Genomic DNA, 24992 nt, shown 5'->3' on the forward strand with positions numbered 1-24992 from the left:
ATGAAGGAACAGGTAGAATTTCACACTCGGGTGTTCCTGTGGTGAGCCAGGTAGATATCCAAACGATACAGTTCCAACACCTCCCAGTGCTTCTAAGAGAAAAGACCTCTTAAAAGCTTATTTTTAAAATATGTGTGATACTATCTCTTTCTGAAAATAATACCTTTTTTTAAAAAAGCGTGTATGGTACAAGTCCAGTGAGGATGGTAAATAAGCATCCTGTTAGTTCACAGTGCTGTAGTTGAAGTTCTAGATCTGTGTATGGCTTCCTGGAATTAAATAATTTAGCACTTTCAAAAAATCAGTTTTACATTTTTAAAGGTACAGTATTGGCTTAGAAAGAAAGATAAGGAATAAATTTGTTGCACAGGACAGCTTTTAATGAGGCTTTTATCCAATTCCATGAGAGTATTTACACAACGATGTGAAAGAGATGATGGTAAAAATGACATGGTGCAATCTTTAGTGACAAATGTGATTGAAGAAACTTGGGAGAATTGGAAGCTTCTATAACTTCTATTGTTTGTGCAGAATTTTAACATCATGGGGCTCTGTACTCCTTGTATAGGTAAAAGTTTTTTTTGAGCATATGTTCATGGAAGCTTATTTGTGATAGTGTATCCAGGTTATAGCACAGACTTTGCCTCCAAGTTGCATATCACGTTTGCCTTTGAACTTTTAGAAATTTTGACATGGGAGGTTTTTTTTTTTCTCCTCTTAATCTCTGAGAGGACTTGGTTAAATTATCTGAGGAGACAAATGGGTGCAGGGATTTATTGGTCTTCACCTGTATTACCTCTCTAGATAGAGCATCACACTTAAGATAAATGCAATAATTCTAAAAAAAAAAATACAAGCTGTTGAGTTTCTTTAAACTCATGCAGAAATGTTCAATGTAAACCAGCAATTTTCCTCTAGTCATTCTAGTTAACAGTGTTTTCTTTTGTCGTAATATCTGAGTATGACTCTGTTATAAAGTAATTTATCTAAATGTTTTCTTTTGAGTTTTATGCCCATTTTTCAGGTGGGGAATTTGTTTGTAAAAAACCAATGTTGACCCAGCATAACAAGAAGTATACGATAATGTCAAGTGTGAATTTAATTGCAAGATGATTTTATTTATTTTCATTTAAAAAGTTTCTTTAAGGAGCCTCCTGAGAAGCATTTTAGAGCAGTAACATTTCAAACAAATCAAAAGCAAAACAATTATTTTAGTCAATCTCATGGTTTACTGATAAGTTGTGAAGATTTCTTTGGCTTTGAATAATTCTGAAGGTCTCAATGAGAACATGTAAATGTTTTGGAAAAACACCCCTCTGTCTTGATGCTGAGATGTGGAGGGGAGGAGTGTGAGGCTGTTGGAGTCAGGAAGGGGCTGAGTGGCACAAGGAGGCACCTGATTGCTTCTTTGGGTTCTCATGTCCTCCTTGCGGTCTCTTGGAGGACCTGAGCATTTTTGAGTGTACTCAGCAGCATCTTCATCTTGACAGTACCAAACTGGTGCTTAATGGTCACCTAAGCCCTGCTGAGGGTAGTAAGCCATTCTTGTCTAACGTCCACGTAGAGGGATCGTGTTCCACACAAAATGCAGGAGGCGGTTTGAGGATGCGTTCAGACCCAGATTTGAATTAAAATTTCATACCGGTCAGGTGCTCTGTGTTTCACACAGTACTGGAGTGTCTTGGTGTCACTGCTGTAGTGGAGACTAGTTCTTTCTGAATGGAATTAAAGTATTGCTTGGTGAATACTTCATAGTTTGATGATTTTTTTTTTTCTTCTCCTTGCCTAAGATGAATTATTCCATGGAAAGTGCAGTGCAGTCAGTGGGCATGATTCAGGAATAATTGACAGTCTGGTACCTAGAGATGCTTAGTCATGATTTGCTATGTGGTTGGGCCCAGAATCCTTGGGGAAAAAAATGTTAGATTCCCTCACTTGTTTTGTGAAGTCTGATCCCACAAACCACCAGGACTGTGAATCCAGGGGGAGCGAACTGCCTTTTTGCAGCTCACAGCCAAGTAACTAAATCTCAAAGATGTGCACTATTAGGGCATTTCTTTACAAGTCTTTTCTTATATAGGAGTAGTAAATGGGGTTTTGAAGTTCTTATCTCATTCACAGAGGACTATTAGACAGCCTTTGTCTAATCTTTTTGGAACTGGCTTTAGATATTTCCCTCTAAAAGGGGACATGCTGGATGCCTTTCCAACATGGAATTGATTTTTCTTTTCCAGTTTGGGAGTGATTCTCTTGTGTCCTCTGCTAAAGATGGAAAGTGTGCTGTTTATGAGGCAGACAGTTTTGGAATGGTGTTTGTTGTTAACATCTATCTGTTGTCTGTAACCCAATTTTTGCCACTTCTTGCTCTATAACCTTGTGAAAATTTTCCACTTTTTATCCCAGTAGTTTCAACGCTTTGCTGTTGTTTGCTGGGGTTTATAGATAACTCCATTGAAGCTACAACTGATAAAATCATTCATCTTTATTACTCCTTTATTACTCCAGGTCTCACTATTAGCAACTGTTCCTTTGGCCTCCCATGGCCCTCTGTGTCCATTTTTTCTTTTCTTTCCTTTCACTGTTCCATACAGACGTGTCCTCAGCCAGTGTCTCCAGTCTCTGTACCTTTGTGAGCCTGTCTGCTCAGTCCTTCTGAGGACAACAGCCTCTACCCTTTTCCCTCTCCTGGTGACCATTTCTGTGACTATTATTCTTTCCCTATTCTGTTCCTTTGTATGTCCAGCCTTTCTCAGATTTGATTATCCACCGAGTTCCCTTTTGACATTCTCCTTCCAACAGGTATGACATGTTCAGAACTGTTATGCTAACAGTAGATGCACGTTTGTATCAACGTAGCTTTTCTTTATGTTAAAAAGGATATTTTCCCTACTTTCCCTCCTTACAGTTAATTATCTTCCTTTATTAAAATGGTTGACAATGCTCACATCTGATGATGTGAGCAGACTTTAAAAAAGCAGCAAAATTTCATGGCAGCTGGAGCCTTTATTTGTTCCTTTGAAGTGTCTGTTATTCCATTTAGTACAAAAATAACAAATATGTTAGTGTTTCCGATAATTATTACTTTTTTAACAAATAATTGTTAAAATTTAGACTGTATCTTCAGCAGATAACCCTTCTTAGAATGTGAATGCCCATGTGTTTGAGAAATGCCACATTGTAAACTTTTTTACTTAATTATGTCTGAAACATGGAGAGAAATGAAATGGTTTATGTGACTAAAAGTCAAATTTGGTGTAAAAAACTTATCACATTTGATTTTTTTTTTTCACATTAGAGAAGAAAGATCAACCTTTGCCGTTGTAAACTGTGCTTCTGTTGACAGGTTGTTTTGTGTACTCTTATTTGATATTTCTGATATTAGCAATAGTGGTATCTCAGCTGTTGCATCCTTTCACTGTTCTAAAACCATCATAGTCACTGTTCTGTCCCTTCATGGAGGTGCATTTCAAACTCATGTATATGCACCTTTATGTTTGAATTTCTGTGCTTAACTTATGTTCTTTATTTAGAAAAGGCTGATGAATGATTATTGTACTTTTTGTGATACTTTGTGTGAGATCAGAGCCTCTTCTCTGCCTCTGCTGACATCTGGGGCTGGCCTGGCCTGTGTCTGTGAATTTGGCTTGTGGTGTCAAACATTGCATTTCTTTTTAGCATTTTGTATAACTTCACATGTATCACAGAACTGAGATAACCAAACAGTTCTGATAAGCGTTAATTTTGGTTTTTCAAAGGCATTAATGTTTAAATATTAATTTTTTTTAAGAAAAACTTAGAAATGTTTCAGAACTTTCCTGTTTGTGCTTAGAAGCGTGAAAATATAGAGTGCTGGAGAGTCCAAATGCATTTTATGTGCTACAGATCTGTTTAAATATTTATATTGGAGGAAAACTGACATAATGCTGTGATACTTATCACATCAGTTTTTCATTGTCTGTATCTCTGATATTTTTCTATGTCAGAAGAAACTTAAAAACAGGGAAAACCACCTTTCTATGGGTAAGTGGGATTAGACAACCAAATATTGATGACTATTAACAGTCATTAATATGTTTTGTCTGGTTGTTTTTAAGCATAAATATCACGTGGAGGTGCCCAGAAGTGTTGCATATATTGCATGTTTGAAATTAGATATTTGGCAAGGCATTGTTCACTTTGTAATTAATTAAAAATTTATTACAGTGAACTTTTTTAATTTTGCAAGACTATAAATTAAAAGACAAGCCGCGAGGTTATGACATCAACTTTTTTGGCCAGGATGGAGTGAAAAACCAGGTATTTGTGTGGCTGACTCTTCTGAACTTGATATAAGAAATTGTTAATTTGTGTTTTTCCCTGGCAGTGTCTGTAGTGATGCTGTCTGTGTACAGTCAACAGTTATCCTGATGTTCCTGGCTCAGGATACTCCAGGTCCCTGGGTTGTGACCAAAGGAATGTGGAAGAACTGTTTAAGAAGAACTTAAACAGGAGAGTGTAGTTCACTCTGCTTTCAGCCAGCTTTGTGTCTCAAATGTTTGTTTTATCCAGATAACACCATTGCTGAACTGTTTAAAGGTCCAACCTACTCTTCAGCTTAATTTATTTGTGGCACAGGGTTTACTTATTAATGGTACATTTTAGCATTATCTCCTCCAGTCAGGTATATCGCTGCAGTCCCTGGAATTCTGCTCAAGATGGATCAGATGCTCTCAGTTCTGGATATGTGATGTAGTCTTGCTTTTAACTGCTGTGCTTGTTTATTTTTCTGTCATTTCCTGGAATTTTTTCAGAGTGCTGTTTAGAACACCTTTTGGTGTTTTCATGACTTCTCCCAAAATGTCTTTCATACAAGGAAAGGGGATTTATTTGTTTTTTGACATTTTATGGATGTGAGAAAATTGTTACCGAATTCTTTCTCAGGGCATGGTTTAGTGTTACTCTTAACTGTTTTTCTCAAGGCTACTAAGTGTTCCTGGTATAATTTCTGTTGAATTTGCTTTATGAAGTAATTTGTGCTTTTGCATACTCAAGTATTACTAATAATGCTCAACCCTATCCTTTTCCAGTCTGTGGCATGAAGGAGCCATACCTAATACTTGGTAGTGATCATAGTATTTGTCAGGAATTAAAGACATCTCTTTCAGCTGCATCTGTAAGAATGGGTGCTTCTAAGGTGCACATGACAGAGATTGGAAGAAATGTGGGTGAAACCTTTTGAAGGTGATGTGTGTAATGTTGTGAAATGAGTCAGGACTACCACTGTATGGTTCAAAGGCATATCCAATTGTGGAGTTTTCTTACAGAATACACAGTAATATGAAACATTAGGTAAATGTTCAGTATTGGGGAGTTCTGTTGCCTCTTTATGTAAAAAGCATTTCTGTACTACTATCAACATGATCTTGAGATGTGGTCCTAAATCTTCTTTACATCATGTCGTTGAAAAGCGTCAGCTGTGCTTGTAATCTCCTTTGAAGGAATATCTTAGAATTTTGAAATACATAATTATGAATACTTAAAGACTGTTCTAAGTATCCTTTGGTTGCTAGCAATAATACAGTCTTGTTCTTGAGAGTATTGAGAGGGGAGCAAGGTGTAAAGTAACTTTTTGCTGTTGTCATTGTGGCTTTGCTTTGACTTCTCTTCACTGTGGCATTAGTGCTGAATGTGTCTGAGTGATGACACTCATGCTCATGTACCGCTTAATTTTAGTATAACCCATTCTTGGAATTCTCTGTCAGCCATCAGGTGTTGCTCTTCTTTCATACTGAGATACTGCTGCAAGTTGGGAAATACTTTGGGATACTTTATAAAGCAAAAATACCAGAAGATTTTTTTTTTTAACTTTTAGATTCCAAATGAGAAAGAAACTTTTACCTTCTTGTAAGAGATAATATCAATTCTTGTCTTGGAAACGTGGAAGTGTGAGGGTAATAAAATGTTCCACACTTGATTTACTACTTCTTCTACAGAAACTGTATTTGCTGCTAACTTATTTTCAATTTACCGAGAATTGTTTGATCTCCTAGGATGGATTTCATTTGGTAGAACAAACTTTTATACTTACTTTTGCTCATGGGCTTTAATCTACCTACCATGCAAGGATATACTGTCTGTGTACTAACAGAGGAATACTCAGCACTTCACCAGTTTGTTTCAGAAGTTCCTGGAGATGCTTTAAAAAATAAAGAAAAAAAGGCACAATCTTTTCATCCCTGGTTGACCTGTGGCCTCCACCATTTGAGGCTAATAAAAATATTTTCATTGATAAATCCCAGAGTTCTTTGAGTATTGATCTTGCTGTTCTGTAGTTGGGAGTGGGGGGGATGTTCAGAGTTTAAAGCTGAAAACTAATCAAACAAACATCAGTCAGTTGGGTGTCCAAGGCAGGAGGAGCCCTGTCAGTGCTGAATGGTAGTTTTATCCTCTGTTTGTGGTGGCCTGGGGGACAACACCACTGTTATCCGTGCTCAGGAGAAAAAGGAAGGAAGGCTGAGGAGCATTTATCTGAAGTTCATGCACTACAGAAATTAGTGTGATGATGTAAATGTGGGCAAAACTCTGCTGAAATGGATATAGATGAGTTTTCCTAATGCAATATTCAAATGTATTTTGAGGTAAAAGGGAGAAGAGACAGAACTTAAAAGTTCTGTGGGGGTTTTTAAGGAGTACAGGTGTTTAATTTTTATGCTTGTCTATACATAAAAATGTGATTATAAAATCAAACATTTTAAACTTTCCTTATGAAACTATTCAGAATGCTCCTGTTGTTTCTTAGTAACCTCTCCTGTTACTTCTCAAAAGTAGGAAGAATGTATTCATAGCTTGGCCATTCTGTTTGTGTATCGATATGCTGGCAGTCACAAACCCAAGGAGGTTATCAGCTTTCAGGATGTGTTTTGTGTAAGTCTACTGCAAAATTAAAAAGGCTGATTTGAAAGCACACTTGCATTGTGAGTTTCAAAAAGTTTGTGAAAGAAAAGTGTTATGGAGGTTTAAAATTATTTTTTAAAATGTCCACAAGCATACCATAATTATACCTTGTTTCCTCCACAGGCATTTGTAAAGGATGTGCATGAAGATTCAATAACAGTTTCGTTTGAAAACAAGTAAGTGTATTGCTGGTGTTATACCTACAAATGATAGAGTATCAACCTTGCATTTGATTAACCTAACTATGACTTTGAGTAGCATTTTTTAGATACACTACACTTGCTGTTTGGCTGTTTTAGAATTAGGTTCAGTATCTACTATTCTGTGACATTTCTGTATAAATGGTTTTAATGGTTTAAATACTTCTAAGTACAAAACTGGGAAAATAAGCATGTTCTTGAATTTACATGATGACAACCCATGTTTGAATAAGTCAGCAGTTGTCCCATGATTGTCTCTGTCTCACGTGACTGTCTTATTTTAGTTTTAGCAGATTGCATTATTACGAAAGTTGTTCTATAGATAAGTGAGGAATAGCAGTTTTCTAATCTATAAATCAAATTTATCCAATCTCTATTAAAGAAACTGAAAATTAAAACTGTATTCAGACTGAATCCTGATCAAGTTTTCATAATCTGTGGTAGAAACAAAGAAAAAGAACATACAGGCTTGTTTTGAAGGAAATGTCCAAATGTGTTATGGAATGTTTAACCTATGTTTCTAATGGTGGTATTAAGACCTATTTAATTGTAAATAGAGTAGAAACTGCTGCTGCATGATTTCAAAAGACTGCAGGTGACATCAGGGATTCATTTAAGATGCTTAATGGTCACTTAGATGTATTTTTCTTATTATGTATACATTGGATCACATTAGTATGCACAGAAGGTCCACAAAGTTTAAAAAGTAAAATTAATGGATTGCAGATGTTTCTGATTTCTGTTTATGAAGAAAATGAAAATGTTTAGACCATTCACTGTGTTTTTATTTGTAGCTGGCAACCAGAGAGACAAATACCATTCCATGATGTGAGGTTCCCACCACCTGCAGGCTATAACAAAGACATAAATGAAAGCGATGAAGTAGAGGTGGGTATGTGTGTGTGCTCCAGTCACAACACTTGCTCTGAGAAGTGAGAGAACTTGGTGTGAAAAATGTCAGCCAGGCCACTGGAAGGTTTGCTTCCGTGTTATGTGCTGTCACCTCCTTTGATTCCAAGTACTACATGAAACACTATGTCAAGCACATCATCAAAACCAGATTTTGACAGTTGTGAACCCCACAAATTCCATGTACCAAAAGAAACGCATGTAAAATTCCATGTGCCTTGACCTCCATGCTGAGTTACAAAAGTGATCGCCGTTTCATTGATTACAGATCAGTCCTTTATCAGAACTGAATTAATTTAGAAATAGATGCTGGACTGTAGTTCTTCAGGTGTAAGTTAATAATGTCTCTGTTAGTAAAATTTCATGCTGAATGAGATAATTTGCATTATATGTGTGTGTACATAAAATATAGAAATATATGTGTATATGTAAATAATTACACGTATACATAGATTGGCTTTAAAGCAGCACATACCTAAAACCTCCTTATTTTATAAAATTATAAAATGTGTAATTAACTCAAAGAGAACTTTCAAGATTTGCATGTTTTGTAAGTTTATTTTCATTTGAAAGATAAGAAAATAGCAAAACTTATTTGATATGAATGTGGCTGTTATCATATATGTGCTAAAGAAGTGTAGCTGTGTGTCCTCTCACCCACTGGTCAACAGACCTACACACAATTAAAAATACTGTTGATTAAATATTAACAGTTGTAGAAGCCTGAATTATCTCTCTTTGACTGTATGCAAGACTGAAGCAACTAATGCCAATAGATAGGATACAATATTATTTATCTGTACAATCTTGCATACATAACTTTATCTCCTGCTTGTATTATCAATAGGTAGGTCAGCTGTTACCTGTTTGCTGTGTGGTGCTTAGAGACTTTCTGTACTAATGTACTGTGTACTTTATGTACTAATACATTTTACTGGATTTTGTTCCTGTAGAGTTCCTGATCATATTAGTGTCAGCTTTTGTGATGTCTTTTAAGAATGTAATGTATGTATTTTGTTTAGGTTTATTCCAGGGCAAATGAAAAAGAACCCTGCTGTTGGTGGTTGGCTAAAGTGAGAATGATAAAGGGTGAGGTAGGAATATGCATATATACATATATATTTTATATTTATTTATACTTTATTTTCCCATTGTTTTCTATTTATATATTGATGTGCATGGTGTTTTTAACTAATCTCTCTTCATCTCCCATCAGAGATTGGGACAGTTGCAATTACCATTAACCTCAACCTGAAAAGTCAACTTTGACTTGTGCAGTTAACAAAAGTACCTTTTCCTTAATAGCATAGTGCTCACTCTTGTTATAAAATGTGTGGCTTGGATGATTTTATTATTTTTATATCAGTTCTACGTAATAGAATATGCAGCCTGTGATGCTACATACAACGAAATCGTCACAATTGAGCGCTTGAGATCTGTGAACCCCAATAAACCCGCAACAAAAGATACTTTTCATAAAATCAAACTGGCAGTTCCCGAAGATTTAAGGCAAATGTGAGTACAAATGTTTCTTTATAACTTTTTTCAAAATGTGGGTAACATTTGGAACCTGAGACAAGAAGGAATAAAGATGCTTTTCACCGCTCCAAAGTAGTTTTTTTAAATTTTCATGTAAGAATATAGAAAATACAAATGTTGACATGGTTATACTTGAGAAATAGATAATTTTTTAAATTACAATTTAGTCTTGGAGGAGGAAATGCTTTCTTCAAGGTTTTAGGGTTTGTGTGTGGTATAAGTTAAGATTTTTATTCTTACAGCTGTTCAGTGATATACACAGATTAATGTGAACTTTTGTTGTCCATGTCAAATTAATGTCAACTTTTGTTATTTGTTGATGGCTCTGGGAATAGCTGTACAGTAATTAAACCTCCCAGAGTATGATACAGAACAGCTAGTTTTCTCCTAGAAGGTGGACATGCTGTTCTCATGTAGATATAGCTCTGAAAGTCAGATTAATATTGACTCCCCTTGTTTACCTTCAGATCACTTTCTGCTTTTTTTGAGATGCATGTTATTGCTTCAGTGTGGAATGAACTATAAATTCAGGTTAGACTAAACATTTCTGCAGTTGGTGTTGTAGTACACAAGTCCACAAAGTAGCAAGTGGACAGAGGAGGCCAGGAGAAGCCAAATGCAGCATGAGATGAGCACAAGAATGCTGCAGTGGTTACAATGAAATCACATGTTCTATTGGTTCATGATGTGTTTGAAATCTTGGTCTTGCTGATTGTAATGACTGTAGCTTTTTAATGTAGTTTTGTTTAACTTGTCATTTCATAGATGTACGTACAGGGGACTTCTGAAATATTTCGAATCCTACTCACATGAAAACAAATGAAAGAACAATGAGTAAAATAAATAATAAAGAATGAAATAGCACCTGCACTAAAAGGGAGAGCTTGGAGAATCTTTATTTACATTCTTTGTGTTAAGGAATTAATCTTTTTGGCTGTTAACCAAAAATGCAGTGGTTATTATTTTTAACTCTGTAGCATTTTTATTCCTAGGTGTGCCAAAGAATCTGCACATAAGGATTTCAAAAAGGCAGTTGGAGCTTTTTCTGTAACATATGATTCTGAAAACCACCAGCTTATTATTTTGGTAAGTACAAATATCTTACTGTACCATTGGCAGTGGTTTCTTTCAAGAGTTCGTAAGTAACCCACTTTGCTTTATTACTAATTACTGTTTTCTTTATTACTAATTTAGTCAATCAACGACGTAACAACAAAGCGGGCAAACATGCTGATTGATATGCACTTTCGAAGTCTTCGTACCAAGTTATCCCTGATACTGAGAAATGAAGAAGCCAGCAAACAGCTGGAGGTATGTTGGTTGTTTTCCCTGAAGTAATTGGAGTAAAACAGATGATAAACAAAACCTTCATGCGTTTCTTAGCTGGCAGGACTTGCACTGGGGTGAAATAATGGTAAGACTGGAGGTGTGAAACAAAAGGCAGGTGGAGATGTCATCCAACAGACATTGACAGTTATGGGGTCTGTTCTTGCAAAGGCTCGTTTTTATCAGCAGGATTTTGGGGGGGGTAAATACAAGTGCATAGGCACATGTACACATACATTTTTTTCATAGTTTGAAGCAGAAAATAATTAGCCATGATTGCATGAGTAGTGCCACCTATTTGATAGCTTTAAAAATAGATAGTGAATATGTCATAGTAGTGACGTGGACTAGAACTGGATCTAGCAAAATAACATAGTGAGACTGGTGTTGGTAGAGTGTACGAAGGGGTAGGTTCATCTATAGATAAAATGTTAGGAAGTAATCTACAGCAGATACAGCTTCTGATATTCCTGTGACTGGAGAGTGGGTGTTGACTGGCAAGAAGCTTGAGTCATACTTGTCCATGGGTTAAAAAAAAAAAGAGTAGGCTAGGAAATAAGGGGTTCTTTATACATCAGAATTAACATTTCTTTATGATTTTTCTCCTATCTACAAATCAGATAAAATAACATTTCTAAAAACTTTTTAGATTCACTTTCAAGAACCAGAGGTACCACTCAAACTACTGTAATTCAGTTTTATATGGGTGTACAGCAGCAGTGTTACTGCAGACCCAGGTTTCATCCCCCCCTCCATCCTCAGGGTTACATCTGTTTGGTTTTAGTGTGAAGTGGGATGTCATGTAGTAGTTCAGGCCTCTTGTATCCAGTGAGTGTACTCACTGTTACAAGAAGTTCTCAGTTCTGTGGTCCTCTTCTTAGTCTCCTGATTTCTGTGTTTCAGAGCTATAATCCAAGTTTGTTTGGGTCTTGATTTTTCTTAATACCGGGAAAGGTCCACTTTTTCCTCATTGGAAAAATTGCTTATTGAGCACCCCACTGTAGCTCTTCAGTAATCATTCTTCTTTATCTTCCTGCAGAACTGACAATTGTGTGGGCAGTTTACCTCTTGAAGTGCAAAGTATTATTTTGGAGGTGGGAAGAACAACAGCCTCTTTAGAGCTAATTCTCTTTACATGCCCCCACAAGTGCATGCACCAACAACTGTTGTCATTGATTCCTTTCCCAAACTAATCTTGAATTCTTTTTGTCATTGTAACACTGAACCTTTCTGCTGCTGTGAAGGTCTCGAACTCTATTTGGTTCTCACTAGAAAACCATTATTGAACTTCAGCTTCTACCTAAGCAGTGCTTGAATGAAGGTTGTGAGACAAATATATACAGTTAAAATGCGCGTGACAAAAGTTGGCTGATATTTTTTCATTTTGGCATTTGTGTTTCTTGTAGATAGAATAAATATAAAACTAATTCCATCCAAAGCTGAAAAGAAAAGCTTCAGATAGTAGAAATCATAGTCGTGATTTCTACTGAGACACAGACATAACAACAGACTGCACATGTCCATCTGCAGAAAAAATATTTAGTGAACACTTTGGGCTTTACTGCATTATTAATAACAGTTCACTGTTTCCATCTAGTAGACCTTTTTCTGTGTCTCGTACTCACTGAACATTAAAAGTCTGCCACTTTTTTTCTTCTGGCTGTTTTACCTTTCCTGCTTTCTGAGTCATTATCACTAGACCAGCTCCTTTTGTTCCATTGGTGATCTTTTTCTGTTGTACCTTTTTTCTGCATATTGGCTTCTTGACTTGCACAGCTCTAATTCTCAAATGTGGCTTTTAGAGCATCAAGTAAAATAACTGATTACTTTTTGTTTACATTCTTTCCCAGTGAGTCTGACTTAGTTCTTTTTGTTGTTTGGTTTGGGGTTTTTTTCACATGCTAAAAAGCCTGAATTTAAAAGTGTTCTGCATTCTGGTTTGTATTTCATTATATCTAAATAGAATTCAGTCATGGCTGCTGTATAAGTATTAATATGCTATATGCACAGGTTTTTTTCTTATTAATGTGTTGGAAGAAACTAGAATACAGAATTTCCGATGTTTAAATAAAACACCTTGTAATACATCACTTACAGAAAAGCTAATGATATTTTTAGTGCAAGCACTATAACTATGCTCTGACTGTCATAACCAAGGTCCCCAGTGATGATGCAGTTTCATCTTTTTTATGTATCATAGACAGTTGTGTTAACAACTGATCCTTGTCTCGATCATCCTGTTCTCTACTCTCATTTGACTGTCTGTAACAGATGTCAGCTAGTAAATCAGCATTTGGATTATCTGTTAGAATGTAGAACTCTGAGCATTTAAAATAAGTTTAGCTTTACAATTTGTCTGTAATGTAATTACTAAAGTGCTTGATAGAGCTCTGAGTATATGAAGTATTTCATGACACTCAGATACTTACACCACTACTTCCTATAGCCAGTTCTTTGTGACAGTGGTTTAGCACTGGATATTTATCATCAGCTTTAACAGGAGCAGGTCAGAAAGCAGAACCAGTTGAGTTGGGAGAGAATAGGACTTGCTGTGGGCACCTCTTGGTGTTTTCTCAACCTCTGTAGGGTCTCATATTGCTGAGGTTACAGTGCTAATTTAAAGTGTGCTTGTGTATGTCTTCACAGTAGTTATAGCTTTGATTGTGATGCAGGGACGTGTATAGGATTATATATTTTGGGTTTTATCTTTTTTCTTCCTTGCAAACCACTCTTTCCTTAATAGATTATCACAGTTGGAAATTCTCTATCTTCCCTCAATGCATTAAACTATTGTTCTTGTGTTCTGTTATGCTCACGCTTGTGAGTTCTCAGGCTGACCCTTCTGTCTTTGTGGAAATGTGATTCCTGGATGAAATTCTAAAGTTTTTGTTCTCTGAATTCAGGCAACTTACAATATTCAATATAAAGATATAATTGCAGTTATACCTTAATTTTTGTCTTATCATATATAGGCATGGATTCTTTATTTTACTTTTTTTAAGTGCAGTAGATATGTACAGTTGTTCTGTTTTCTGTAGAACTTTTGTGTTAGTGATTGAGTTCTTGCTGTCTCCTGCCACCTGTTGAAATGGGTGCTTTTTTTAATCAAAAATCATAAAGTTTGCTTTGCTAAACAACACAGCACTTATTTTACTACCTTACATGAATGCTGTCTTACCTAGTAACACCTGATAGCTGTAGCTATTAAAGGGTAATTCAAAATACAGAGGTGTCAACACAGCTAGAGGCCAACCTTACGTTAATATTTAAAAGACTTCTGAAGGAGACTCTTCAGTGGTTTTGAAGAATGCATTAAAAGGATTGATGGAATAAAAAGCAGGCTAAATACCTGACTGAAAAATGGGCTCAAAATTTGTTGGTGTGTCTCTCCAGTGTACTAACAATCAAAGTGAGCTGGCATTCTGTTGTTCTTCAGAGTTCTAGGCAACTTGCATCACGGTTCCACGAACAGTTTGTTGTACGTGAAGACCTGATGGGTTTGGCCATTGGCACTCATGGTGCTAATATTCAGCAAGCCAGAAAAGTCCCTGGAGTGACTGCCATTGACCTTGATGAAGATACTTGTACATTCCATATTTATGGAGAGGTAAGTTCCCTTCTTTAGCCTTTCAGAAAATACCCAAAATAAACAAAGAAAGAAACAAACAAGGAAAACAAAAAACCTGGGGAAAATGAATCTTATTCCTCTCATACATGTGTCTATTTTAGGATCAAGATGCGGTGAAAAAGGCAAGAAGTTACCTTGAATTTGCTGAAGATGTTATACAAGTTCCAAGAAATTTAGTAGGTATGTCAATTCTGGAAGCTAACTACATGATAGGAAGGGAAAATGCCTTCTGAGAACTGCCTTAAACTAGAAGCAGCGTGCTGATGTTTAAATACAAGGTAGAATAGTTTCTGGATATTAATTTTTGTCATACACGGAAAACATCTTTGGCATCACTCTAAGCTTTTCTTGAAAGCTGTGATTGAAGGGTGTGGCCTTTCCTCATTACTTCCCAAGCTGCTTAGCTTTCCTGCCATTTTTCAGACAGCAAGTTGTTTTGCTGAGGTTGGAAAGAACTAAAGTTTTCATTTTCTTTGTCTCAGACTGGAACGTCTGCTTCGTAAGATAAATGTGTGCATTACTGCCATTGGAGTACAATTTATTTCCATTTTTATCTTTGATTTTTTAGTGAATTATAAACTACTGTCAAATATCTCTGCAAAGCTCAGTTTCAGAGAAGAGAATTTTACATCTGGCTCATATGGTATCTTTGGCTGTGTCAGAAAACTTCCATCAACTAAAATTTTGTAAATGAACTAAGTTTTACTTTGTGCTCTACACAAAAAATAGTTACAACAAGTGCTAGGGCATTGTAAAAGGATTCTTTGGCTTTGGTTGGGTATGCAAACAGCAATGTTTGTAAATCACTGAGGTTATTTTAAACCAACCAAAGCAAAGCCAAATAAGCTGCAAGATAGTGAATATTTCTGTAATCAATACATGTGACAAGTTAACACCCCAAGCTTACATAAACATTTTGGTTTATGGCTCATTAACTAAACCTGTGTTGTAGAGGATTTAAGTCATTTTGGACAAGGTCTTGCACTGATACTTAAATACTCTTGTCTAATTAGAGTACAGCAATACTCTGAGGATTGGGAGGAAACCCTAAAAGTGGAATGCTCTGTATGTTCTTTCTGTAGGAAAAGTAATAGGAAAAAATGGAAAACTGATTCAAGAGATAGTGGACAAATCTGGCGTTGTAAGAGTGAGAATCGAGGCTGAAAATGATAAAAATATTCCACAAGAAGAGGTATGTTTTCAGTTATTAGGATTTCTCTATGTATTAATTGGTTGTATTCTACCCAGTGATAAATTAAATTCTTCCTTGTATCTTCATAGTGGTAAGATAAAGTTTTGATTAAAGTGTGTTTTCTGATAGAGTCCATCTTATACTATTAATGCTGAGAGGCGTTTTTATGTAAATTTGGCTTATCTGTGTTAGAAAAAAATGGGTCTTGAAGATTTTTGGTGATGTACCTTCTTAGAGATTTTATCTTACTCCTGTTGGAAGCAATGACACATTTTCCAGCATGTGCTAGGCTGTAAATCAACATATCTGAAACTTGTTTTCATTCACTAATCTACTTTGTGTTTGATCTCTTATGTTTTTACCTGGTTTAATTTTTTTTTTAGTAATTTATGTTGTAATGAAAAGCTTGTGCTTTTTCTTAAAATTTTTTTTTTTAAAAATATTACCTAGGTTCACAATAACCTGTAAATTGTAACCTAAAGAAAAACAAGCATGAACAATGTGAAAATCCAGGTTTACCCAGGAAGGCTCTCAGCCTGTAAAGGGAGTTAATGACGTCCTGAACTTTTTAATTTGAGGCACTTTTATGTGGGGCTGCATCGAGGGGCAAAGTTGCAGGTTTGCAAAAAAAACCTCAAAGCACGAAGGTTTTAACATCTCAATGCAAGGAAAGATTCCCTGCAATTTCAAATGTGAAATGTGCTTAAAGAAAACTGAACTGCCTTTAGTTTACCTCAAAATCTAAACAGGTAGCAGTTAAGAACCTGTGCTACATTGGATAAGATATGGAATGTGTTTCTGGAGCCCTTATGTTCTTGCTTGAGTAGTTCATCCTTTGTTTATCACTGTGAATCTGTTACTGAGGACTCACAATCCAATTTCCATCTTTCTGTAAAGGGTGACTAAGCAATTAAATGAGGGGTTTTTACTATTTCACTAGTTTTACATCTACCTGAAAAGATGTATGAATTCCTACATCATAAAATAGAACTAGTTTAATAAGCAAGAGGCTGCTGCTCTTGCTGCAGGCAGTAGATTCACAGAAGGGTAAAAGAGCAAATACTCATGGCTGCAATTAGTATGTCAGGCTTTCTTTTTTGTCTTCTGACTTGAAAAGGCTTATTTGCTTACCTTTTTCTATACAAAATGTAGCTTTTAAAGATTATCTTGAAAGCTTTTTTTTTTACCTGCCAAGCTCTGCATTCATACTTCTGTTTTACCTGGTAATGACATTTCTAACACTGGCATTGCTTGCACTGCCTCGTGTGTTAGTTGTGTCATACCAGGAGCAAGGCAGAAACCTGGCATCACATCTTGGCAGGTAAGAGTTAGTTGCTGTAAGTTGAATGTAGGTTTATTTCAACTAAGAAATACACATAATCTCCCCATGTGTGAACTTGGATATTGGAGCCCTTCTTGTAGTAGAACAGTAGTTCAGTTAAATTTTAATACAGCATTGGGGTTTTTTTAATGTGACTGAGATGTTAGAATACTGCCCATTAATTTCAGGTACAGTTTTATGTATCTCATAATTTTATAACAGGATCTTTAAGTTTTTCATATTTTTAAAATGAGATAGGTATTGTTTGAGATAGTAATATATATTACTTTTATCTCTAAATTTATTATGCATATAAGGTCTGTTCAGTATTCACCACTGCAGCCAAGCTGAAGATTGGTACTTTTGCTTTGAAGACAAAAATAAGGTTCAATAAATAAGTACTTTGATGCTTTTATATGGCTCAAATTGTTTGACATGGTTACCAACTCATATTCTTAATAGCTGGCATTGCTATACCTTTAATCCACTGCTAAAAGCAACAGCAAACATTTTCCTTAAATGCCTCTTTAAATCATTTGACTTGTGATCTTTTAATAATTGATACTGTGAGCTAGTTAAAGCCAGTTTAGTAGAAATTTCACTGTTCTTTATCAGATTGTATTAAATATTTATGAAACTAAAATACCCCAGACAATAAAAGATTTCAGTCAACGATGCCTGTGGCTAAAGGACTTCTAATGAGTATGAAAGTTAGTATTGAGGTTTCTTAGGACTAGAGGACTGTGTATATATTATTTTTTTCTTGTTACTTACATTAGACCTCACACATCTGCATATTAAGTCTTTTGTATGTAAAAGAAAGGAGGGGAGGGAGAAAAACAAACAAGACCTAAAAAGCTGAGACAAAATTACAGACTTGCCACTCTTGGGGAACCTTGGCATATCATGCTGTTGTTATTTCTTAAAACAGTTGTGTCTCAAATCATTTCACTTCTGCAGAAAACTTTCCTTTGGAATGCAGTCCTGCTTGGGTTGCCTAAGTTAATCTTTAAGTGTTTTATCTCCAAATATCATCATTTCAGACACTAAATTTCCAGCTTTACATTTTCTGTCTGTTTGTTGAATTGTTTAACATGTTTGGAAGGTGAAAGAAATGTAAGTTAGAAATTGTTACCTGAAGTACTTACTCTTTCTTGAATATGTTTTGGTTTGCCTTTCACAAATGTAGAGATCCTCAAGAAGGATCGAGTTCTGTTTCATGACATGATGTTAATTTGATTCACTTTTTTAAAAGATTGAAGGTAGACTGAAAGGACCTGGTGTGAGAGTATAGATGTGATCAGCAAAGGTGGTATTAATTTTGAAGGGAGGAAACATGGAGTGTTTTAAATTGACTTTTTTTCACTTCTTCAGAAAAATAAAAGTTGGCATTGTGATGCAAATGGTCTAAATTTCCTTGTGTAAAAAAGCTCTTTGCCTAAAGGGAGTCAGACTACATGATCTAATCAGTATCAGAATTTAAATAAACTGTTCTCTGATTTACCTTTTAATTTATGCTTATCTGTGTTGTAAGACTTGTTTTCAAATTTTACAGTAATATGTTGGGTTCTCTTCACAATTCGATGCCTAATCAATAACCATAGGACTCCTGTTACTGTGTTTTAGGGCATGGTGCCATTTGTGTTTGTGGGAACCAAGGATAGCATCACTAATGCAACTGTTCTTCTGGATTATCATCTTAATTATTTAAAGGTGAGGAAAACTATGCTGCTTTACCACTGATTTTTTTTTTTTTTCTGTCAATGCTTAAGATGGTAGCAATGTGATAACTAAAGTCTGTTTGGGCTCTGAGGCTGTTGAAAAATTGGGTTTATAACAAGTTTTCCATCTAAAAACAAAACGTTTTATTAAAAGAATAATTTATCTGAAAGGTAGGATGAAAAAAGCTTTTTTTCAGAATGCAAATTACAGATAAATAAGAAAATAATCTTTCTCAAAAGTACTGCCAAGTTTATATATGAGGAATAGCCAGTCCCTCATGGAGCTGCAAAGCAGTGTTCTAGGCAGGATCTTATAGACTGTGGGCATTTCATGCAAAATCCCTAAACTGCTTTTTCTGTAGTGGATTGACATTTCATACTTGAGTATGTTTTGTAGGCAACTCAGCTTCATATGTTATGTTTGCCTCTTGGCTCCATGACTTCCCCAGCAGTTTGCAGTGCTTGATGCCTGTTGTATAGGGAGCAAAAAATATCCCACCTTATTGCCTATAGTTCCTTTCGCCTATGGTGGTTATGGCCAGGTGCCCAAGCCTTGGTGTCAGGGCCACATGCTGACAGGAGGGACAGCTTTGAGTTCATTTAATTAAACATAATCTTGTGTCTCTTTTGAAACCTTCAGACCGTTCAAGATTTGATACATGTCCAGTCTGTGCAGGAGCTGTCAGTGAGTCTTGTAGAATGCTAAAATTTCTATACCTAGTTAAACTTCTCAGTACAGGTATCAGAGAAGCTGGAATTAAAAGTTACTTTTGTTCCCTTACCTACTCAGTCACTTTTCCTTCTAATCCTGCTTTTATTAGTGTTCTGGAGCAGAGATAGAGAGCTCTGCAGCTGTCACATGGTAAAGGCAGATAAGGACCAGATGAAAACTAGTACCAAATACCAAGCTCCTTTCTTGTATGCTCATTATTATTTCAGAAGATATTTCTGGTTTAAACTTCTATGGACACCTAAAATGGGTACTTGCATTTGAGTAAGTACATAAATGGGTACTGACATGGGAGTGGAAAGTGTTTAACAGCCCAGCAGTTCTGTTTTAGATTCATCAGTTCATTGTCAATTAGGGTCACTTTGTCTTAGTGCTACCCAACCTTCCTGAACAGAAGGTCACACGAGAGTGTTCATCAGTCTGTGTGATGACTACTAGATAGATTCTTCTCTTGGAGGTTTTATCTTGATCTTTGCATCCCATTTAACATATACACAAAAAATGTTATCATCTTAGTGGCCTGTTGCCTTACAGTTCAGAATAATGCCCTCCAGTTCACTGACAAGAAGTGGAAGAGACTCCAGGCAAAGGTTATTAAGGAAACTTTTTGTAAAAGATTCATAATAAGGCATCAACATCAAATGTGCTGTATCAGCTCAGAGTAGTTAATTTCTCTATTAAAAGAAGAAAGCAGACCTGTTTGGAGTGGCTGTTTGTAGTGAAGTTTTGGGATCTTGAGAGGAAGGAAAATATCTAATAGCAGGATCCACAGCCTCAGACTTCAGGAAAGTGGATTTCGGCCTTTTCAGGAATCTGCTTGGAAGAATCCCATAAAATGCATTCCTGGAAGGAAAACAGGTTCAGAAGAGCTGGCTGATACTTTTAAGCATCACCTTCTCTGAGCTCAAGAATATGCCACCTTGATATGCAGGTGATCACACAAAAGTATCAGGAGGCCTGCAGGGACCAAAAAGGAACTTGTGGCAAAATTCAGAGATAAAAAACAAACATACAAGGGCAGGTAACTAATGAGGACTATAAAGGCACAGTCTGAGTCTGCAGGGATGAGTTTGGAAAAGCAAGTCCATCTGGAGTTGAATATGGCAAGGGATGTGAAGGGAGACAGGCCCTTTACGAGTTTATTGGCAGCAAAAGGAACACTACAGACAAAGCGGGCCTGCTGCTGGATGGAGTAGAGAACTTGCTCACAAAGGAAAAGGATGAGGTACTGAATGTCATCCTAAGTTAGGGGTTTTTTATTTGTAAGATTTGTCCAGGCCCCTGTACCAGTGAAAAAGTCTGGAGCAATGAACACTTAAGTCTTCTGAAAGAAAGATCAGGTTAGGGAACACCTTGGGGAGGAGGAGTAAGGGGTGATATGCACAAGTCAGTGGGAGCTGCAGAGGTCCTGGTATCACAATGAAACTCCTATCAATAGCTTTCTCCCCAATTTAAAAAAAAAAGGTGGTTTTGATGTTAGCTAGACAACATGTCAAACTGGCAAGGGTGCTCCATGATTGTGTTACTGTTATCTCTTTTACCCAGTTATATATGGTGAGAATGCTGTGCGCTGGCTGCCTCTATGCCAGAGTTACAGCACTTTGCTCTCTGTGCTTTTATGCTTCCTCACATCCCTGGCAGCGTTCAGCATCATTACATAGGATTTAACAGCAGGGTAACCACTATCCCTTTCTATGAAACAATGCTCTTACATCATAATTGTTTAATAACTTTGATATTTGTTGTGTGCTACGCCGTAAGAAGCTTGTGTTGGGATCTGAGTGCTTTTTCTCGATATGTGTTTTAAACAAACCTAAATTTGTAAAGTGTGCCACTGGGAGAATTGTATTGGTAGCAAACAGATTAGAAAGTCCTTTTGGTAAACAATTTATTCTCAAAGCTGAGTTACTGTTTGAGTATAAGTAGATGATTAGTTGCAATACTGAAGTGCTCTTTCTTCCTGAGAACACTCAGATGATTAAACAGTGGTTCCACATGACTTGCTGTGCTTGTGTTTGTGTAGGAAGTGGACCAGCTGCGTTTGGAAAGATTGCAAATTGATGAGCAGCTTCGGCAGATTGGAGCTACTTCCAGGCCACCCCCCAACCGCACGGACAAGGAGAAGGGGTACATGACCGACGACGGGCCCGGGCTCGGCCGAGGGAGTCGGCCTTACAGAAACCGGGGGCACAGCAGGCGTGGGCCAGGCTATGCTTCAGGTAGGTGACTAGAAGGGCACTTAAAGTTTTCAGAGTAGCCTACTGCTCTCTTGATTTCATGAAAAAGACTGGACTAGGGAACAGAGCTGTTACAACAGAAATGCAGTTAATATTGAGTATTAGTATTTGAAGATTAAATAAGGCTTTATGCTGTAGAAAACTCAGAAGTGTAGTGCTCTCCTGTAATCTACACTTATGCACTTATGCAGTTCCTGTCTCTTACAGCATGCTTATGTCTTCTGTAGTATGGAGCATATGTAGTTATGCCCTAACTCTTTATTTATCTATATTTATCTTTATTTTATCTATATTTTGAACAATTTCCAACAGTAAAGCCTCCGTTTTCACTTAAGCCTGCGTGAGGTTGTCTTAATATAAATATTTATAGGTGAAAATACTGTGTAGCTCAATTTAAAAAAAAACAAACTATTCTCATATTAAATTGAACTTTGATGTTTTTACTACAAGACCATAGTCACCAAAATAGTGTGTTCCTCTTTGAAACCTTGTATAATTCATTAATGAATAGTTTTCCGGGTTGTGCTTCTTCAGAGCAGTCTGTTACTTCATTATCCATGATGTAGGTCAGCTGGTGTTTGTCCTGACTGAAAGGCCTGCAGTGTGAGCTCTGTAAGACAGTCTTAGCTCACATTCTACTTAATACAAAATTAATGGTTTTGTACTGTTGACTGTTTTTAGAAGATGTGAACTCACCTTGCTGATAATATTGTAGGGGGAAAAAATGGGGAAAAGAACCAACTTTTGTTAGTGAAGGTGATCTGCTAACTGGAAAGATTATAATGGTCGTTTATTTTGGGTTTGATACATTTCTAGCATTCTAACTTTGTTCTCTGCTTTTGTAGTCTGTTACAGGCTGTTTCATGATGGAATTTTTTTTCTTTTCATAGATGAGTTGCAGTGGTGAGAGGAGACAGGACAGGTTATATTCATAACTTTCAGTTTCAGAAATATGAAGGAGTCTAGTCTATTAGACTTATGTTTTACTAGATTTATTACATTTTATAGTAGATTTAATAATCTATGGTAAGCTGATAACACCAAGTGACTAAGTGTGTGGCACACTTAACTATTTAGCCCTGAACACACAACTAACTTTTATTAGTGTATGTCTTGACTTTTTGAAGAAGTAACTTATATTATGCACCTTTCTGTGCTCTGTATGTTATAGAGGTTGGGAGGCAAAAAAAATCCCAAACCTGTTTATTAACAAAAAAAAAAAAAAGAAGGAAAAATTTTAATATATACATTTTTGATTCTGCTATAGTAATTTCATGCTAAGCTACACTGGCGTGTTTGGATTTTTTTTACCCTCTTAATAGGAACTAATTCTGAAGCATCAAATGCTTCTGAAACAGAATCTGATCACAGAGATGAACTGAGCGACTGGTCGGCGGCCCCGGCAGAGGAGGAGCGGGACAACTACCTGCGCAGGGGGGACGGGCGGAGACGCGGAGGGGGTGCACGAGGCCAAGGAGGGAGGGGGCGTGGAGGATTCAAAGGTAAATGTAGACTTCATTTTGGAAAAGGTGTCCCTGTTGGAATCCTTAAACAAACTCACTTCTGTCAGCCTCTTCTGTTGTCACCTGCTCCAACCTCCTGGGCATCCTGGTGACCCTCTCCTGAATTCTCTCCATGTTGTCAGTCTTTTAAATTGAGTATTTTGTTTCAGATGTGTTGAATGTTGAGCATAGGGGAATAATCCTTTTTGACCTCCTTTATTCTGGTATAGTTTTCTCCATCATTTGTTTTCCTAATCTGCCTCTTGCCTCAAGTTTGTAGGCTGTGCCTTCACGCATGGACATCAAGGAATCGAGTTCTAGTTTATCACCAGATACAGAAAAGTATTTTATAATCTGTGTTAGTCATTCAGCTGTCCATATTCATATCTTCTTGTATTTTATTTGCATGCAATAGGATAAGATTGTAATGTATGTGTTCAGTGGAAAGGACCAGGCAAAACTAAGATGGAAGAACTTAAAAAATTTTTCTTGAATATAAATATATACATTAAGGTTATAAAACTTGATCATGTGATGGTTCATTATATTTATTTAGCTAAATACTTTAGCCTACAACTCTGCTTTTTTTCTTGAAATTTTTTTCAAAGTATGGGTGTTGCTTAATTTAATAAGAACTTTTGAAAGAAGGTAGTGTGTAATTTAGGAAGCTCATAAGCCATTAGAAAAAATGTGAAGATGTTAAATCTTACTGAGGTTGATTGTGTACTTCTCTTCAATGGTTAATCATTTTGAGAAGTGGTTTTTCTTCAGTAGACAATCTCTTTTAAACTGTGGTGGTTTTAAACACTGCAGTTTTGTCTACTTTATCACCTGAGAACATTTTCTTTAGCGATTTTTTTGGCCCATCATTTAAGAACTGTTATATGAAAGTAATAATGTTCAGTATCGTAATATGTTAGTTTAATGTTCAGGAGACAGAACATTTTGAAGTAATTCCCTACTGTGCTTGTGCAAAATTTAAGTGAAAAAGATCCTGTATCCCTGTTGAACAACTTAGTTGATTAATTCTTCTTACAGGAAACGATGAACAGTCACGAACAGATAACCGTCAGCGTAACTCAAGAGAGGCAAAAGGGAGAACAGCGGACGGATCTCTTGAGGTAATTTTGCTCATATGGCAAGTCTGTACTGTTTAAAATTGCACAAGTGTCATATAGTAACATTAGAGTCTTCAAGGCTGCGGGTGACACAGTAGCCTTGTGATTCCTTGTTCCTTAATTCCCTAGTCAGATATGTAAGAGCTATGTTACAAAATGACACAGATGCACAGGGATCTCAATATATCAGGTTGGGTAAAGATGCAACTTTGTAATGTTCACTTGGCTCTCTGTGTGGAGAAAAATTGATCACAAGTCCCAAGGATTTACTAACCAGCTTGATTTCAGTCTTTGTTCTTGGTAGCTTTTTGTTTTTAGCTTTTATTTCTTGCTGCATTGTGTATTGCTGCCTGTCTTCTATGTACCCGAAGGAAGAGAATCTTTAGCACTTCTTATAAAGTGTTGTAGCCAGAATCTTCAGAGTAAGAAAGATTAAACTTCAGAAACTACCTTACTACTAAACAAAACATTTGTTATTGAAGCTAGAAAGCAAGCTAAAAACACACATCAAGAAACCTTTCAAGTAATAGATTGAAATACCTTATAACTTTAAATATTTTACAGCCTTTTACAAAGAGATTTCTACATTTTTTTCAAATGTTTTCTTTCATAAAGTTATCAGGCTCATACTTTAGG

The 24992-nt window shown here is 36.3% G+C and overlaps 1 protein-coding gene across 3 annotated transcripts in view; it reads left to right on the plus strand.

The window, feature by feature from the left end:
- The window catches only part of FMR1 (FMRP translational regulator 1), a 29918-nt gene that overhangs the window by 1263 nt on the left and 3663 nt on the right, over positions 1-24992 (plus strand). For 2 of the 3 annotated variants that reach the window (XM_027716428.2, XM_027716430.2), the window contains exons 2-14: positions 7057-7109; positions 7928-8021; positions 9065-9136; positions 9409-9557; positions 10574-10667; positions 10776-10892; positions 14344-14514; positions 14637-14715; positions 15618-15727; positions 18675-18761; positions 21523-21718; positions 23059-23238; positions 24277-24359. In XM_027716428.2, the coding sequence (XP_027572229.1) occupies positions 7057-7109; positions 7928-8021; positions 9065-9136; positions 9409-9557; positions 10574-10667; positions 10776-10892; positions 14344-14514; positions 14637-14715; positions 15618-15727; positions 18675-18761; positions 21523-21718; positions 23059-23238; positions 24277-24359 (1485 nt within the window). The remainder of the gene's footprint in view (positions 1-7056; positions 7110-7927; positions 8022-9064; positions 9137-9408; positions 9558-10573; positions 10668-10775; positions 10893-14343; positions 14515-14636; positions 14716-15617; positions 15728-18674; positions 18762-21522; positions 21719-23058; positions 23239-24276; positions 24360-24992) is intronic. The other variant, XM_027716429.2, reaches the window with a different exon arrangement.

The sequence above is a fragment of the Pipra filicauda genome, unplaced genomic scaffold, assembly GCF_003945595.2.
Source record: "Pipra filicauda isolate LSUMZ 115617 unplaced genomic scaffold, ASM394559v2 scaffold239_size1682155_pilon, whole genome shotgun sequence".
Lineage (NCBI taxonomy): Eukaryota > Metazoa > Chordata > Aves > Passeriformes > Pipridae > Pipra > Pipra filicauda.